The sequence below is a fragment of the Botrytis porri genome, assembly GCF_014898465.1.
Source record: "Botrytis porri strain MUCL 3234 chromosome Unknown BPOR_012, whole genome shotgun sequence".
In the NCBI taxonomy this organism is placed as follows: Eukaryota; Fungi; Ascomycota; class Leotiomycetes; order Helotiales; family Sclerotiniaceae; genus Botrytis; species Botrytis porri.
Window position 1 is genome coordinate 1,400,817 of NW_024066086.1, and position 13,198 is coordinate 1,414,014.

Consider the following 13,198-nt stretch of genomic DNA (forward strand, 5'->3'; position numbering starts at 1 on the left):
GCTCGAGATTGTTGACCAAGGCTCCCTCGGAAGGGTGATACAACTCGGTAGCAGTGGAGATGACCTTTGTACCAAAATCCACAAACTGAACCATAGTCGCCGCGAGACTAAGGGCTGAGAGTGGATCAAGCATCTTGCCAGGGGAATTACAGTTCTATTGGAATAGAGTGATTGAGAATGGCAAGACACCATTGATGCTCGATTAGTATTGTTTTATCATGCAATAGTGTGGCGACACAGCGAGCCGACCACTGCCTCAACAATGATCTCAATGAATGTAAGTTGCCGCAGTCGTCAGACCTTGGCAATTTATTTGCCTCGCCATCGAGATCATTTTGGGAACTGTCATCCAAGTGAAGTCAGTGTGGAATATTGAATTTTACACATTGATCAAGGCAAAATCCAAACACGAGGGCGTTGTAATGAAAGAAGTCAAATTGCACAGTTGCACGGCATCTGATTAAACGGCAGGCTATGCCATATACAGAAAGATAGTCATATAACACCATACATCAATGAACAAGAGAACTTCTACGTTCTAAGGTGTCTTGTTATGTGTCCGAGAACTGGCAATGGTTGTGATTGAAGAGCCTCGGAACAACGGAGGCTCGTGCACATGAACAGTAGCCTTGCAGCAAGGCTGAATATCCCACATTCCACGTGGACGGGAGGATTATCGGCATACAAAGATAATCTGCTGAACAAGAGCTCCATGAATTTCAACATTTTCCAATATGAATTATGTCTACAACGCGCTTGACCTTTCTATATCCCACACTGTTTCGAGGAATTCGAGCTAGCGAACCCATTGCTCCTAGAGTACGAATACAATCCAGACGCGCAAACCGAACACACCGACCAAGACAATTTGGCACAACCCAGAACAGGAGGGATGTCTTTGTGCAGAGACATGGAAAAGCTGTAGAGCCTTTTTTGAAGGAGGGAGAGAACGAAAGCAATGTAAAGGTTTTTGTGCCGGAGAAGAAAGTCGAGGTCGAGGAAGAGGAAGAAGAGGGTCCCAATCTTGCAAAAGTGGGAAAAGAGTCAGAGAAAGCAAACAAACCCAAAGAGTATCAAGAGAAAGCAGAAAAGGGTCCTTCTTCTGCAGCGCCACTATCAGAAGAGACGCAGGCTGCCTCGATAATAGCTGGTGACACTGGAGCTACATCGAGATCTAAAATCACTCAAGGTCCGGATCCATTAACGCCCCGTCAACAAGCTGCTGCAAATACCGGTAAAATGGCGCCGCTGGAAACGGTATTACATATGCCACCACCCGAGTCTGCAGAAGCTCAAAACTCATCAAAACCACCGCATCTTCAAACTCCACCTTATGTTCATCATTTTGATACATATGCTTTGGTGCAGCAGGTTCAGGAAGGGGGTTTTACAAAGGAGCAGAGTATCACTTCTATGAAGGCAGTGAGGGAATTGCTAGCCATCAACTTGGATGTTGCCAAAGATGGCCTGGTTAGCAAGAGCGACGTAGAAAATGTTAGTAATATTACTTCTGCTAGACTCTACTCTTGCACAATTGCTAACAATCAGTTCCACAGGAAATCTACCTCTTCCGTGCAGCTTGTTCCGAGTTGAAATCCGAAATACAGAACAACCGCAAAGCGAGCGAGGAGAAAATGCGCAGGGAGCGGACATTACTCCAACACGAAGTTGATATCCTCAATCAAAAGCTCACTCAAGAGTTGCTCACACTCAGAGATGATTTAAAAGGAATGTTCGACGATCGCAAAATGACTGTGCGACAAGAACAGCGAACAATGGAAACTGGAGTGTGTAATTCTTCATTTTCTCCTTGAAATTTCTGACAGCAACATAGATCCAAGAACTAAATTACAAAATAACCGTCATGCTCAATAGTGACGCCAAATCTGAGATAGAAGGTCTCCGATGGGTACTGACTCGAAGATCAGTCATGGGAATATTGTTCATGGCATTTATGGTGTTGACAAGCTTGAGATATGCAAGTTATAAAGCACATGAGCATGAGGAGAGAAGGAAAAAGGAAGCAGACATGCATGCGAAACATGAAGAACACATTCAGGATTTACCTTCGCAAGGAGCGGCCGAGATTTTGGCTGCCAATTAGCGAGCTTTTGTTGAATTGAGCGGAATACAAGATACCTCATACGTTGCTAGGCTTTTTTTTAGAATTGATGTATACAATACAATACCACATGCAAATATACCATTTTTTCGTTTTACTACATGGCCACAATCATAACAATACAGCACTGGACAATCTCCAGATAGTCACTGTGAAAAACAGAGATGAAAAAGTAATATGTTCAAGTCCAGTCATCTCATCACAGAATGAGGAGTGTACTTACAAATCGAGGGACTCCCTCGCATTTTGTATTCCAGTGAGCCTGATCGGGTGCGACTTGAGATGGATCGTAGTCAATATTGACGAAGTTGGAGATTCACCAGTGGTGTCGAGCTGCAAAGCTCGACATTGCCAACAGGACGCAGCCTGCTGGAAGTAGACATGTTTGTTGTAGATTGTACACGGAACACTACGATGTTTCGTGGTTGGAAAGTTGGAAATTGGTGTACTATTGTACAACCGTCGTTTACTTACTCTGCTGAAATCTATGGCTATTGCCGCGCGGTCGTTGATGGAAATATTCGAATCACCATTCGTGTATGTGTGTAAGATCGGCTCGTGTTGGTGTTGGATCGGGGTAGTAGCTGTTGCTCCTGCCCAAGGTGTAGATTGTTGCTAACTGTCGCCGAATATGGGTAACCTATCGTTGGATGGGATGTGTGAGGTGGATCTTGCTTTGGATTTGTTAGTTGGAATTTCGAAGTCGATTGTTGAGAAGTGGTGATGAGACGACTGGACTATGAGGACATGTTTTTGGATGGGAGGGAGAGACTTTCTAGAGATATAAAGGTAAGATGGTAAGTGGGGAGAGTAAAAGTGAAAGGGATTTGAAGATAAAGAGGAAGCGATGTTGTATCCTTTGGTTGAGTTTCATTCTTCACATCCTCTCCACACAAGCTTTAGCTTCCACTTCGGTTAAAGGTTGTATTGCCCCACTTCTCCTTGCATCTTGTCTTAGTAAAGCTGTTTTCTTGAAGACAAATCAAGTACGAATATTCTTACTGCGTTGCTTGAGTTGGAATATATGCTATGGCTAATATGCCTGATTCCCACTTATTGTTGAATGCTATTTGTTGTATTCCATCATAAGTACATTATAAATGATACCCCTTGCTCAATACTCCCCTTTCTCTTTTGAGTTCCTTCCTATCATCAAATTAAACCACCTTCGTCGACTGCCCAGCACCAAGATCATTGATATGTAAGATCTTACAGTGTTTCATGGACCATCAAAATGGTATGCTTCACCTCAAATATTCGCTGATTGTGGTATCTCTCCATGCATTACTCTTATCCACCTGTTGCTCATACGTATCGACCTCCTCATGGCATAGGATTTAGCCACGAATTTTGTATGGCGGGATCTAGCTCAACGATCAGGTCAGCATCGAACTACAATCAGTGCTCCTTAGCTAGACTTGAAGTTCTGTCAGGAGAATGAAATGGTAATGGGATCACGCACGTGAGAAAGGTCGTATGATTGAGGTACTTCCCGATCTGAGAAGTTTCCAACAAGATTACTACCGCAATCGCAAAGATCAAATTTATCGCCACTCTGGGCCTCTGGTAGGATATATACTCTCATCTTCTAGTTCGACTTGAATCACGAAAATGTTGCTCAAGTGTGTCAAAGGCTGAGCTTGATGTTCTCCAAGACCCAGAGCTCGACTCTTCCCGTCTCAGATGTTTTAGTGTATCGTCTTCAAAGTAAGTCGGTTTCGGGACCGGATGAGAGACGATTCTAGTGGCAGGGATTGGAACATATGACCAGCGTGGTATCTGAGGTTTGCACGGTTCTGTTCTGATTTCTCGAAAAGATTTTTTTGATTGCTGATACACTGGTCTCGATTCTAAAGGGCGATATGTGAAATCTGGGTGGTGTGTCTGTGGATTTTGACGGGATTCTAGAGTCTCGACATTCCGGTAATGATTAGTGTTCTTAATGCTTTGGTAAGGAGAAGGACCCCTAGAGTAACGGTCTCTTGAGTGATCTTTGCCATCGTAAGAATGAGTCATTGGTTGCTGGTTATGGTCTGTTTTGTTTTTTAAGATACCCTTTAAAGGTGTCGGCATTTGGATCCGTTCATTGTGGTACTTCTTGGACCCTGGTGACGTTCGATTGATAGTTGAAAAGCTATGGTGAGGCTCGTTCTGATATTCCGGTGATCTCGATGCAACTCTGGGTCTGTTGTAAAAATGGTACTCGTTGATGACATTTCGTTCCACCGCTTCCTGCCGCGTTTCACGTCTGGAGTTTCGATCATCATGGTAGCTAAACCCGCGATGTCCTTCAGAAGCTTGATATGTTTCTGACCCCTGGTTCCGACTTCGGGGTCTTCCTCCAATGAATAGCTCTCCTAGTTTTAATGCCGTGGCATCTGAATCCGCTTTCATGTCAAGGCTATACGAACGGCGCCGGGTAACTATACGGGCAACCGGAGTACTGGTGACATTTCCAGGAAATCGTTTGATAAGCTCACGCTCCAACCATTCTGTCTCTGAAGCATCTGCGATATCGTAATCATCCAAGATGTTTTTGATTGCGGGGACTGAATCACACCATTTCGCTGCAGTTCCATCCAATAGAACATGTATTGCCCATAAATAGACTTTGATTGGAATAGTACCACAGTTGCTAGAAGCGATTTCAAGCTTAATCCTCTCGAGCCATCTTGAAGCTGATTGGCCTTCGCCATGAAACTTTCCTGCCTGTTGAAATTTGGGCAAACGATATGAGAAACTCATAGCTGAAGGAAATGTGCTGAAGTGTGAAGAGATTGCAAAACTATATCATTAGAATACTTGGGTTTTAACCAGGAGAAAGAAAAGTTATTGGGTAGATTTTGAGCATATGAGGTCGATGCATAAAGACTTCAGATGTTGTTTGATTTGACTGTGACACAAAAAATCATATCGTCAGCGATTGTGTCTGTGATCTTGAGCCTCATGAAAAGCGTCGCCGAGTAGAGAAAACTCTTCTCTTTGATTCGGGTCACGATAAACGTGTCAGAAATTTAAACAAACTCTTAGCGCTTCCGGAAAAGATAAAGTCTGGCTTATTTTCGGATACTCAATCGGTTAATCCGAGCTGCTAAAAAGTATAAAAGATAGAAACGTCGCAATTGACGTTTTTCCTCCGTGTTATTGCTTTCCTTGGTCCCTATAAGAGGAAAAAAGTGCGTCTACATTAGTACCTTTAAGCGCTCAACTTCGAGAAATAACTAACGAATGGTAATTTTCAGTGCCAAATACCATCATATTGATAAGTAAAGGAATCTTAGTATGTAGCCATCCGAATAGGTGCAGTGCCTTCATCCCAATCACGCCACTAAGCGATGAACTGGGGTTGAAAACCTTAAATGATAGGTAATCGATTTCAATTGCTTCAAGAAGAATGAGATTTTGGAGTAGGCAATTTATGAGACAGATTTCATTGGTCCTTGAGCATAAGCGAGTGTGACCCAAGGAAGCGCTCACGATGCAAGCCTGGACGTGGAGCTGACTGCATGGAGCATGAACCGACACATGAAGAAACAAACGTCGGTGAAACGGTCACTTGATGCGAAACCCCGTTTTCAAAGGCGACTCCCAATTCTCCCAGGTACTATGCAAAAGCTAATGATATATAAGGATATAAGAGCAAGAACAAAAAGCGTAGGTCTAAATGTTTAAGTAATCACGTGATTACACAGAAGCGGCAGCTAAGACACTAGGCTCGATGGAGTACTTTGTATTCCAAACAAGCAAACGCAGGATGCGGCTGACGTGCATTCTCGTATTGGAAGTTTGGATCTCAAGATTCAAACCTCCAAATATCTTGTTCCATATGTTTGTCGGTAGTCGAGATTGATTTGAAAAAAACATCGCCTGACGCTAGCCCGTTACAATACAAGTAGACTTGTATGCCAATTGAATGCGGACTTTGACTTTGTCTTGCCTTGGAGATCACGAAAAGGCGAAGATTTTGGAATCAAATGTGGCGGATTAGACACTCGAGCTCCAGAATGGCTGATGAATCCCAAGATGCATCCTTCACGTCTTTTTGGCACCGATCTGTTGATAAAATCTCATCTCAGAAGGTCAAATTTATGCCAAATATCACGAGACTTAAGACTTGTGAGTTGATTTAACATTATTTTCGTTCTATAAGTTTACTTCTCCCTCTTGCCTATGTTCACCTCAAACCTTGAAGCGGCTCGTTTCACTTGGGAAATTGCGCGCTCAATGAAACTACACACTCAGCATGAGCTTTTTAAAAAAAACTACCTCATCACTATTATTTCTACGAAACTAACTGAGATGACAGCCAAGGACGAGAATAGCGAAATAAAATCCGGCACATCTCAAAAACAACATAGACGAGCTCAAGTCCGACGAGCTCAAATGTTAATTTGCCCCTAGTAGAATTTATTCTCGCTTCTATTGCTAATTCCTTTCCTAGAGAACATCGACAGCGAAAACAGAACTACGTCAAGCATCTTGAGGAAGATGCGATACGTCTTCGCGGGATGATTGCCACAACAAAAGACGAAAGTTCGGCCCTGGTGAAAGAAAACAAAGCAATAGAATCGACTTTATTAGCTTCAGGTATTAAGAATCTTTCGAGTCTGAAATCACAAGACCCAGGTTCACCTGCAAACAAGCCGATCAATATGCCTCTCCAACAAGGATATGATTCACTTCGTGGCCTTACCACCCCTGATTCAACGCAAGGGACAAAACCTACCATTAGAACAGTCGACTACGAGTCAGAAAATAGTAGACTTTCATGCTATATCAGTGATGTGCTCACTCAGGACAGTGATCCACTCACCAACTACTTCTCCGACAATCATGATGTACCATATCCGAGTACTTCATCTAGTTCTCATATCAATATTCGATTCGACGAGTTTCTAAATGCATCTTGCCTTCATCTTAGCGCGTCATCCGACAGTTCTGCTAAAAAACATGGGGCAATTGATCTTTCCAAACCCCTACCACCACTTCCTGGTCAAGTGTCGATACCTGCAAATGTAGTATGGAAACCATCACCTGACATGTCGCTTATAGCGATCAATTTCATTCTTGCGTTAGTTATTCTCTCTATTTCATGAAACAGTCATGTATTAATATTACCATATAGTCTCGAACACCCATGTCGTACCCACTTTCACCATTTTCCAGAGACACCTCTCCCTTTCGATCCCGCCGGGGATCCATCCGGTCACGAGCTCATGGCCTCAACACATATCTTCGCTCAGGCACCACCTAAAGCATTTAGTGGATCTACTTCCGATATATCCTGGTCTTCTTCTTCTGTTTCTCTAGCTCAACTATATGCCATGTCGCAGTCTCTGCCTGTTTCAGACTTTGAGATTACTCCTGTTCAGGCATGGTTTATGATAGCCGAGAAATATCATAATGATATTGAGAAAGTAGTTGGACCGAGAAATATGAATAGTTTGAAGAGAGGACTGGGTGGTTTATCACGATGTTACCAGTTTGGGGCTGTAATGGATGTTGGCAGCTTCTGGGAGGTAGTGGATGACGTTATGAGACAAAATGGGAGTTGATGATCTGGGTAGGGTGTTAAGTCAGTGGCGGTATTGTATTGCATTGGGAAAATGGCGAAATGCTTCTTCCAAAAAATTACTTTCCGATCTATTATGGGATATGCAGTAAATAGTTATTCACGAGAAGAAAATAGCTTGGGATGAAAGTTGAAACAACGGATATTCAGTGGATGGTACCGGTCTAATTGCAAAGGGCTCGAAGACGTCGAATTAGTGACCTACGATTATTGCATTGTGTTTTGGCCATTTTCTCAATTTCTCAAAATCTCGTCAGACCAAGGCAATTGCAACCATTCTGGCCAAAAAAGATACATCACTTCAAATTCGGCATTTTCATTTGATATCCCAATTTCAGAACTGAAACCATGCTATTCGCATTCAGGAGCGACTATTTTCCTCACCGAGCGCACTAATCCCGAGCAAAAACCAGCTGCAAGCAAATTCCCCAAAGTCACGATGCACAATATTCCTCATTCTTTATTCCGAAAACATCGCCACTCGCCTGTTCCTAGCGAACCACCCTAAGCCACCCCTTTCATTCTTTATCCCCATGTCTCACTTGCACCCATCGAGCCACATTCTTCTATTCTTCAAAAAGGGCTTCCATTCCCGAACTTCCCCCTCCACTTGTCTTATCAGGAAAGGTATCAGCATCTTCATTCCCAACCCACCTTCCACGTTTTCCATCGCGAAATTCATTTTCATAATGGATAATAATCACGGTACTCATCGGCCTGGTACCGAATACCAGGATATACGAACGGGTCATGTATTGAAACCTAGTAAATTTCTCAGCGCATTGAGAATCTTGCAACTTCTTCCCGCGCTTGCGATATTAGGGTTGGCGGGTTTCGTGGTGACGTTTATTGGGTATTCGGGGGCGATTTTAGATCTTTTCGTCGTATGTTCTTCCTTCGTCTGCCTATCCTCGACAGTTTTTTCCCTTTGGTAGTAAATGATAACATGTTATTCTGACAGGCCAGCGCAACAATCTTAAAATCTTCTACATCCTCCTCTCTACTCATCGTTTCACAAGCATCTACAACTACTGGGCCATCGCCTGTCTCGATATTTTCCTCGTCGTTTTCTGGCTCGCGGCTTGGATTACTTCCGCCGTACAGGTGCGTCGTTATCGTGGCCGATTCAACTACTATGGATGCGGGTATTACTTTTGTAGACGCGATCTATTGGAATTGGAAGAGCGAGATGATTTGAGTGATGGATTGGCAAAGAGAGCTAGCACTAGCTATTCTACCTTTAGAGGGGTGTATATTGCGGCTGCGGTGTTAGCTGCTGTTGAATTGTGAGCTTATCTCTTCTTATATTTCCCTCTTTCGTCTTTTCCCCGTGAGCAACTTTACCAGTAGGGACTGATGAGAGAGCGGAATTGAAAGACAATCGCTAATCTAAACCCAGCGTCCTCTTCATCATAACCTTCGCCGTTACCATGGGTAAAATCCTTTCTCATCACGACGATGGCCATCACAGTGCGGCCTCCCACAACCAAAAAACCACAGCAATGGAAATGCAAACTCCGGGTCAAACAGGCCATGTAGGACAAACAGGTCCTATGCAAACGGGTGCTGCGGGTCCAAATCCTGCGAACCCTGTTGCTCATCAGGGTGTGAATGAACCGGGGTATTCTGGAAACGCTGCTCAGAGGGTTTGAGTCGATAAGAGAGGATAAAGGCGAAGGTAAATGAGGGGATGGAATATATGAGTTGACTGAACAACAATGTGGTAAAAAGTGATATTCGTCGGGTTTTTTCTTTCGTTTGCTAGAAATTATTGTTCCGGGTCGCGCAATCCAAATCCAAGCATTGTCGTTTTCTTAACCGATTGTAACACATATATGCGTTCGAGGCAGTGAAATGACGATCGATTTAATATTCAGTTCGATGTGAGTTTTGAGGTTGGATGAAATCCGGCCCTCATGGCCCAAGTAGACGAAGAAGGTTACCTGTCGGGATACAGTACCTTTCTCTTCCGTGTATCGAGGATCTTACGACTATCGTTTCTTGTTCTTCATTCGGCTCGAGATAGTGAAGTGTATGTAGAAACGGGTTCTCGGTGGATAATGTAGAACGAAGCGATTCAGGAGAGGAAACTCAGTGTTTTGCAATGTACCTCTGCCGGTCATCTTCTTCAGTGCTATAAAGATCGATCAGAAAGGGGAACCAATGTAACATTGCGACGGAGAAAACGATTTCCGAAGATCCATTTGTTGATGTGATCTTATTTTCTGGACGACCCAGGTAAGGAATGATCGTGTATTTTCTGGTAAATATAAAAAGGCAAATGGGTTACCTACATAATTTTTGAGCGAAAAGTCTGATCAGTGACTGCAAATAGACGATTGTGACTGGTAGATATAATACCATGACTATCATTCTGATGAGTTATTCTGTGGATGTACAGAGTCCACCCAATGACGCATCTCGACGAACCAAAACACAATTTTGTAGTCGAGAAATGTCCCACTCACCCCTCACGTGTTGGGAAAATCATTGTTCGTACTGTCTGAATCTGACAGAATAAAGATCCTCGAGCGTTATAAAATCCATATGAAACTTTCGAGGATATTTTATCGTGAATGTGAACGATATCGGCTGAGCATAGGACATTACCAGCTGCTTCTCGAGGAAGTCCCGCTGATGATATCTTGCACTGTTCAAATTTGATCAAAATAGCGTTACTTTCAACAAGCATTGCCCAATCCAGCCTGTCAAGTATGATTGCTTCAAGCTGTAATCATGAGTGTGATAGTACTTTGAAAGAATATGCAAATTATCGCAGTCGATGATTGAAAGTTTGGGATCTCGAGTCATCGACCGTAAGCCGTCGAGTCACGATGAGGTCCAAAAGATCGTCATTCTCCAGCGATTTCCTAATCTCGTGATTCTGTATGTGTCAAAACTCTTGAGACTCTGACTATCATTCTTCTGGAATGACTGAAACTGGAATTCATGACCGAAAAAATATGTAATGACTCGAACATGCAATGGCTGCATAACTCTTAAGTATCCTCTGTTTTTGAAGACAATTGCTACAATAACACTTCCTTTCAGCAACTCGAAAGTACAACACTGGAAACAACTTCTACCTTCGAACTTTGCATTCACGAAACCTCGGAGTAATTTCACAACGAGCAAGAGCTTCCTAGCATCAAGGTGTGTGATATCAAGTATGCCTCCGAACAGTTTCTGCGATACTAACCAGACTGCAAGACAGAACAAATCTTCGGAAACCCAAGACTTCACGATGAGTTCCAACAGTGAACAACCTTCTCTAAAAACAGCCATGACAACTTCATCCCAAACTACCATCACTCGACAACCTGTGAGTAGTTTCCAAAATCTATATCATGTCGTTGACATGCTAACGTGCGTCGTTATCCAGACTCCCCCACAGCAAATGGATACCCAATCCAATACTGAAGACAGCACATCTCCATGCGTGGAGGCTTGTGTAGGCACAGGTTACGTCGTTTTATGCTCCCCTTTTCAAGGTTGTGGTAGTCTTGGTGGCGCCAGTAGTTGTGGTCAAAGTTGCGGTAATTGTGATTGCAACGGCGATTGCTAATCGTCGACGATGGAAATGAGTTTGGGCACAAGTATTTGATACTTAGACAAACTCTTAGATACACTGTACCAATAGCAATATAACTCATCGTTGTTTTCAAAATACAGCTTATCTTCTGCTGAGTGTTGTAGAAAAGTTCTTTGATAAATGTGATAGAGTTCGAAACAAAAATCGTCAAATCTCAGCGCCCCTCTCAATGGCATTCCAAGCCTTGTCCGAGCTATCGCAAGGTGGCATGGGGAGGAGTCTCAAACTCAATCTCTTCCGAATTTATTCCACATTCGGGATCCCGAATGGTTCCAATCCCTCTCTAGGAAACCTGGACTGATAAGTCTCGAGATGACTACTCGACACTCACAACTAGGATTTGCGCTATTTAATAAAGGATTGGACCGTTACACTGTGTAGCACTACTCCACAATTAAGACGGCAGAATATACGAACAGGATCAACGCAACGTTAAGGAGTAACGATTGAGCGAAAAGCTGTAGATCCACAACTTGTTGCTAGTAAGCTGTGGCGTAGTAATCAATGTACGAAGCTTATGAAAAGCACAAAGAGTCTAGATCTGACACTCAGATAAATGAAAAACTGCGCAAGCTACTCGGTATCGCCAGCCTCATTTGCAGGGGATAAAAGTTTGGTGAAACAAGCAGGACGAAATGATTGCTGACTCGTAGGTTGTGAGACTTACATGTGCGTGATGAACTGTACTTTTGTACACCAGAAGCGCGCGGAGCATACCATGCAGGTACCAAAGAAGGAGGAGGTACATGATAGTACGATACCACATAATTATGAGGCGAGTAAGATTTGATTTGCTTGCAGATATACGTGGCTGTGTTGGGTATTTGCTATTCACCGTTTGTTCATCAGGTTATGGTTGGTCGACACCCGGTTTCTTCAACCCTGTCCTGGTCTGCCAACAAAAGATCTTGAAGAGGTCTCCACTATGCACCTAAACCCTACAACGTCATAGAAGCCAATGATAGCTGCACGGCCCTTGATAGCACATGTTTGCTGCATCTGAGGGAATTCAAAAGGCTCGAAAATCCCCCATCTATCTCCTCCTCATTTAGACTTCAAACTTCAGACTCACACACTTTCCATCAAACAAATTTTCAACCCTACCCAAAACCTCTCCAAATTGTCCGTATATCTATACCCAAATCTATCAGACCTCTTTATTGACTATCAGATACTTAGACATTCTCTCAAAATGCCTTTCGAACAACCAGTCGTTGAGCAACAAATCCAATCCGAAGCTCCTATGAGCTCCGAGAACATTGGTATCGAGATGCAACAACCAGTATGATACCCTTCTCACAACACATACGTACTACTGTAATCTGCAACATATTAATCTCTTTCCTGCAGAAACCAGTTCCTACCATGGGTACCGAGACCAACCTCCGTGGTGGTGAGTCCGCTGGCTGTGAATGCTGTGGGTGCGGATGTGGTGAACAATGCTGTTAGAGAACGGAGCTCGGAGTGCTGGAAACGAAATGATGATGATAAGTTAGCGATGGATAAGGATTCGACTCTGAAATACAGAGATTTGAAATTTGGGTTTATGATTTTGACGATACAATACAACACATAGTGATGAGAATAATATACTTCTCCAATCAACACACCTAACTAACGTTTTTTTTATGTTGTTTGCTTCATTCATATTGCTTCATCTTAGATTTTGATCTTTCTCTTTAGTGACACCGCCGCCAAGTTGGATTTCTCCACGTTTCTGTATCTTGGCTGCTTGCATCCTCATTCATCAAGCTTTCTCAAGGGTGGCTGCAGTGATACGACATGGTAAGTAAAATTAGCTTCATAATTGGCTCGGATAAATATGGGTTTTATATCGGGTAATGTGGGTAAGCACTAGACACATATTTAGTAACTAATTTGCGGGAATCCGAGGAAATCGTTCGATGGGTGA

At 43.1% G+C, this 13,198-nt stretch overlaps 6 protein-coding genes across 6 annotated transcripts; 5 read left to right on the forward strand and 1 right to left on the reverse strand.

Annotated features, from left to right (window-relative positions):
* The first annotated feature begins 708 nt into the window (after positions 1-708).
* EAF01_008932 (uncharacterized protein) lies at positions 709-2,209 on the forward strand. The gene is made up of 3 exons (XM_038917188.1): positions 709-1,494; positions 1,557-1,787; positions 1,835-2,209. The coding sequence occupies exons 1-3, from the start codon at positions 742-744 to the stop codon at positions 2,102-2,104; spliced, it is 1,254 nt and encodes a 417-aa protein (XP_038767582.1). The 5' UTR covers positions 709-741; the 3' UTR covers positions 2,105-2,209.
* A 1,494-nt stretch (positions 2,210-3,703) lies between these two features.
* On the reverse strand, positions 3,704-4,867 carry EAF01_008933 (uncharacterized protein; the record flags this gene model as incomplete). The annotated part of the gene is made up of 1 exon (XM_038917189.1): positions 3,704-4,867. The coding sequence occupies one exon, from the start codon at positions 4,865-4,867 to the stop codon at positions 3,704-3,706; it is 1,164 nt and encodes a 387-aa protein (XP_038767583.1).
* A 1,259-nt stretch (positions 4,868-6,126) lies between these two features.
* Positions 6,127-7,677, forward strand: EAF01_008934 (uncharacterized protein; the record flags this gene model as incomplete). The annotated part of the gene is made up of 4 exons (XM_038917190.1): positions 6,127-6,238; positions 6,429-6,507; positions 6,564-7,193; positions 7,248-7,677. The coding sequence occupies 4 exons, from the start codon at positions 6,127-6,129 to the stop codon at positions 7,675-7,677; spliced, it is 1,251 nt and encodes a 416-aa protein (XP_038767584.1).
* Positions 7,678-8,383: 706 nt separating this feature from the next.
* On the forward strand, positions 8,384-9,346 carry EAF01_008935 (uncharacterized protein; the record flags this gene model as incomplete). Its single annotated transcript, XM_038917191.1, has 3 exons — positions 8,384-8,578; positions 8,661-8,980; positions 9,094-9,346. 3 exons carry the CDS (start codon positions 8,384-8,386, stop codon positions 9,344-9,346), a joined length of 768 nt encoding a protein of 255 aa, XP_038767585.1.
* Positions 9,347-10,476: 1,130 nt separating this feature from the next.
* Positions 10,477-11,259, forward strand: EAF01_008936 (uncharacterized protein; the record flags this gene model as incomplete). The annotated part of the gene is made up of 4 exons (XM_038917192.1): positions 10,477-10,580; positions 10,746-10,847; positions 10,905-11,016; positions 11,077-11,259. 4 exons carry the CDS (start codon positions 10,477-10,479, stop codon positions 11,257-11,259), a joined length of 501 nt encoding a protein of 166 aa, XP_038767586.1.
* Positions 11,260-12,004: 745 nt separating this feature from the next.
* On the forward strand, positions 12,005-12,735 carry EAF01_008937 (uncharacterized protein; the record flags this gene model as incomplete). Its single annotated transcript, XM_038917193.1, has 4 exons — positions 12,005-12,065; positions 12,303-12,408; positions 12,466-12,568; positions 12,637-12,735. The coding sequence occupies 4 exons, from the start codon at positions 12,005-12,007 to the stop codon at positions 12,733-12,735; spliced, it is 369 nt and encodes a 122-aa protein (XP_038767587.1).
* Positions 12,736-13,198: the final 463 nt, after the last annotated feature.

What these genes read in the sequence shown, in the direction of transcription:
- EAF01_008932 (XM_038917188.1), top strand. Translation starts at nt 742, where the DNA reads ATGTCTACAACGCGCTTGACCTTTCTATATCCCACACTGTTTCGAGGA. An exon ending in GCAAGAGCGACGTAGAAAAT is followed by an intron (nt 1,495 to 1,556) that starts GTTAGTAATATT and finishes TCAGTTCCACAG; the next exon opens with GAAATCTACCTCTTCCGTGC. An exon ending in AGCGAACAATGGAAACTGGA is followed by an intron (nt 1,788 to 1,834) that starts GTGTGTAATTCT and finishes ACAGCAACATAG; the next exon opens with ATCCAAGAACTAAATTACAA.